Source organism: Mirounga leonina, unplaced genomic scaffold (genome assembly GCF_011800145.1).
Source record: "Mirounga leonina isolate KUSES-001 unplaced genomic scaffold, KU_Mleo_1.0 Mir_128, whole genome shotgun sequence".
Classification (NCBI taxonomy): Eukaryota; Metazoa; Chordata; class Mammalia; order Carnivora; family Phocidae; genus Mirounga; species Mirounga leonina.
In genome coordinates, this window is record NW_023270320.1 from 27218256 (window position 1) to 27222667 (window position 4412).

At 46.6% G+C, this 4412-nt stretch overlaps 1 protein-coding gene across 1 annotated transcript; it reads left to right on the plus strand.

Annotated features, from left to right (window-relative positions):
* The first annotated feature begins 3529 nt into the window (after positions 1–3529).
* On the plus strand, positions 3530–3907 carry LOC118009813 (cytochrome c oxidase subunit 5B, mitochondrial-like). Its single transcript, XM_035003839.1, has one exon. The coding sequence runs from the start codon at positions 3530–3532 to the stop codon at positions 3905–3907; it is 378 nt and encodes a 125-aa protein (XP_034859730.1).
* The last annotated feature ends 505 nt before the right edge of the window (positions 3908–4412 follow it).

Here is a 4412-nt window from a genome sequence, read left to right on the forward strand (position 1 = left end):
TCATGAGGCTGATTATCATAAACTGTGAGTGATTTTTGCTACACCATGAGCTTCTTTAGGGAGGACACCATGAATATGTCATTTAACAAAATTCCCAGACCGGCTTAAGCAGAAACAGGAAGTTACTATTTTGCACAGCTGAGATGCCCAGTAGGGTATGGCTTCCAGTTGGCCTGGCTGACGGAAGGAACGGTGTGGCACGCTTCTCCTCTCCCCAGTTCTCCCCCTAGATTGGCCCCTTTTTCAGGTGTGTATAGTGGCAACTCCTGACCCTAATTCCCAAAAGCTCTGGTTTCCTCACCCCAAGCTTGTAAGATGCTGCAAGCCTCCCATCTTTGGGGCCCAGATTCAATAAACAGTGTAAGCCTCTCTTTCCGGAAACCTTAGCCAAGTGTCTTCCTGTCCCCTTGGATCATCTAGGGTTAAATCCCCAACCCGGAATCAATCATGGGGCACATGGGACAGGGGAGTGGGAAATGGCGACTGGCTTGAACCTATGTGAACTCACTCTTGCTGTGAGAGGTGGGACCAGCCTCATGCAAAACTCATAAACAGACTACAGCAGAAGTGGTTTTCCAAAGGATATTGAAGTCGTGTTTCCAGAATCAGAGAACACGAGACAGGAAAACAAAGACTTGCATTCATTTACTCAACAGAAAATTCTGAGTTGCACATACGTGTGCTGTTTGGACAATGTGCTGTGCTTTGGGGATTCAGAGATAGGCTATTCCAACCACTGAGGAACCCATAATAATAGGGTGGAGGCAGAAAGAGAAGTATAGAGATACAAGAGTGTTGTAAGCTCTGAAAAGAGGCATGCAGGGGGCTTTCTGGGAACACAGTGAAGTCACCCCATCTAGGGTGGCCGTGAGAAGGAAGAGAAAGAGAAAGATGGAGGTGGGAAGGGGCTAGAGATGAGAAAAAGCTCTCATAAAGAGGTGGTGCATGAGCTGAGCGTTGTCTGCCTGGAGTTGTTAGCCCGGCATGTGTGGAGCTAAGGCATTCTAAGTGGAGAGATCGTCCTCAAATGCACGGAAATCTGAGGAATGCATGGCCCATCTGGGGGAACGTAAGTAGATCAACGTGACTGTAGAGTGTGGTGAAGGGGGAGGGGGTTTGAAACCTGAATGAGTGAGCAGGAGCCTAGCCATGGAAGGCCTTACATACCCAGGGAAGAAGACTGGATTTTATTCTGATGGCAGAGCGAAGCCACTGAAGGCGTTCTAGCTGATTTATGTTTTAGAAAAATTACTCTGAAGAATAGATTGGGGCTATGCCTTTGGAAAGTGGGGGGTGGGGAAGAAAGGAACCAAAAGATGGGAAACTAGGTAGAATCTGTTGCAGTCAGACATGATGAGCACCTGAAATAAGTGAGTAACAAGAGAGATGGTGAGGAAGGGATAAATGCAAGAAATAATGAAGGAGAAGGAACAACGGGACAGTTCAGGATATCTATTGCTGTGTATCAAACCATCCCAAAATATTGTAGCTGAAATCAACAAATTGATTTATTTGTTCAGTTTTGGTAGTTTGAGCAGTGCCTGGAGGGCACAGATCATCTCTGTTCTACTTGGCCTCGGCTACAGTTCCTTGCCTGAGGGCCAGAGAACCCACTTCATTTCTGAAGGTGGTCAGGAGTGCAGTGGTGAGAGACACCAGCCCCAGCATCACTAACAGACTCAGTGGTGGCACCTTCCGCAGGCCAGGGCTGACAGTAGGAGATGCAGTTACAGAACTGCTCTCTCTGGGTGCAGTAAGGGTAATGGAATCTCCACAGCAGCAGAGGCAGAACTTAATTGTCAGGACCTCGATGGCATGATTGTGTAAGGGCAGTAAGTGTGTAATGACAGCTGAAGTGGAGGGTTCCCCAGAGGGTAGTCTCTAATGGGGTCTGTGGCAGAGTCTGTGGGGGAGTCTATAGTGGTTAATAGAACGTGGTGTTTCCAGGGGCAAGATAAATGGGTCTTGCTTAATATACTCAAAGTCTTGGTAAAGTTTTAAGCTTTAAGAAGAGATCAAGATCAGATGATCTGGAGACCAGAGTCAACCATTTTCCATGGAAAGTTACAACCTCTTGCCCAATTTCAAGATCTAAGCTGGTTCTCAACCCAGAGCTCACTGTCTGAAGTAGAGGCCAGGTCCCTGGCAGGAAAGCCCCTGTATATACAGAATATCCTGCATGGGCTATATGGTACTGATTCCCCTGTGCTTTCCAAAGGAAACTATGGCCATCTATATGGGCACCATACACTAGAAAGAGGGGGATATCCGGGTCTTTCCAGAGCTCTTGAGAACAGCATTGATGTCGACACTGATAGCCAGGGAGCCAAATGTCACTGTGGTCTCTCTGTTAGAGTCGAGAAATGTAGGTGTCAGAAAATAAAGTCCTTGATAAAGTCTGTCTCACATTGAGTCCATGTGTCCTGCCCACCTGCTCACCTCCACCTCCCACCGTGCAATGGTTATTTCCTTGGTTCCAGGGTCCATAACTGGGTTGATCACACTTGGAAGCTGGCAGAATCTTCATGCCAGTTCCTTGACTGTGGAATAAGAGCTATCATAGAAGGAAAGACCAAGTGGAAGCTCACTACCCCTTCTGACCACAATAGTAAATATATCATTTCAGAGGGATAGCAGAGATTAGTGCCACTCTCAAGGACTCACATACTTCAAAGTCTGACCAAACAATTCAAAATGGCGTCCTCATTAGAACCCCATTTAACTCACCAGTTGACCCCTGCGAAACCTGGATCATGGCAGATGACGGTGGACTATCATGAACTTAACATGTAATGCCCCAATTTTGTTTTATTTTATTTATTTTTTTAAAGATTTTATTTATTTATTTGACAGAGAGAGATAGCGAGAGCAGGAACACAAGCAGGGGGAGTGGGAGAGGGAGAAGCAGGTTTCCCACTGAGCAGGGAGCCCAATGTGGGGCTTGATCCCAGGACCCTGGGATCATGACCTGAGCCAAAGGCAGACGCTTAACCACTGAGCCACCCAGGCACCCCTGTGATACCCCAATTTTAGCTGCTGTTCTGGATATGGTATCTTTATGAGAGCAGATTCACTCTGACTGGGAATATGGTGTGCAGCTCCTGATCTGGAACGTATATTCTTTCTCTACGTCTCAGGAAGGAGGGCCAGTTCTCATGCCATGGGAACTAGAGTATGCTTTCACACTTCCTTGCCCCAGAACTATGCTATGCTCCCGCTCTAGTTTATTCTGATTAGAGTTCAGGTTTTCAGGAATGGCAGCGAGTATTTGAAGGTTTGTCAACTAGTTCTGCATATTAAGATAGAATCAAGACCCCAAAATTATGCCAAGCTTTTTAGCTGGTCTATGTTCTCTATTCGGTGGGATGCAAACTCAAGAGTTTGTCACAGCTGAAGCCCTAAGTCTGAGATTTTCAACTTGGGAGGTGGTAGTCAATACATGTCTATGAGGGAGGGAAAGCCCTCCCCCGGAAATCACCTCTCTTTCCGGAGCCTGCTCCCGGAAGTACTGCTGTTTGCTGCGGGCATGATGACTTCAAGGTTACTTCGCGGTGTTGGAGCGCTGGCCACGCAGGCTCTCAGGGTGTGCTCCATGGCATCTGGAGGTAGTGTTCCTACTGATGATGACCAGGCGACTGGGCTGGAGAGGGAGGTCGTGATGGCTGCACGGAAAGGACTGGACCCATACAATGTGCTAGCCCCAAAGGCAGCTGCAGGCACCAAGGAAGACCCTAATTTAGTCCCATCCACCACCAACAAGCGAATGGTGGGCTGCATCTGTGAAGAGGACGATAGTACTGTCATCTGGTTCTGGCTGCACAAAGGAGAGACCCAAGGACGCCCCAGCTGTGGAACCCATTACAAGCCGGTGCCCCACCAGTTGGCCCCAGTTGCACTAACTTACTGAAAATGTGCTGTGAAGTTTCTTCTTTCCAATAAAGACTACCCATTGCATTGGCTCCTTCTCCCATAAAATGTATGAAATTGCTGGGAACGAGTCACTGGAAATTATAAAATGGTTCAAGGTATTAACAAAGTTACGGAAATTGTCTAAAGACTTTGAAATCTTGTGTGCTCTTCTTTCCTTAAATTACCAGCATACCCCAGGGTGGAAAGGTGGTTACACTCCCTGTCATTTTATTCACACAATGTACGCTTTGTGCTGGCAAATTTGAGGATATTTACATATTTCACTATTCAACACTTAACTAAGGTCAAAATGCATCTGTTTGCCCAGCAACTGTTCCCCATGAATAAGATAAGCAGGGGACAAAAACTGGCTAAATTGTCATTTAATTGGTTAAATCATTAATTAAACAAGAAAAGACCAGTTTATGTCATGTGGATTTTCAGAGATAGATAGAATCAAAAGCCACAAAGAATGTGTTTCCCGTGGTTGGACCGTGCATCTA

Excerpts from the sequence above, each read along its gene's own strand:
- LOC118009813 (XM_035003839.1), top strand. The coding sequence starts at position 3,530 with ATGACTTCAAGGTTACTTCGCGGTGTTGGAGCGCTGGCCACGCAGGCT.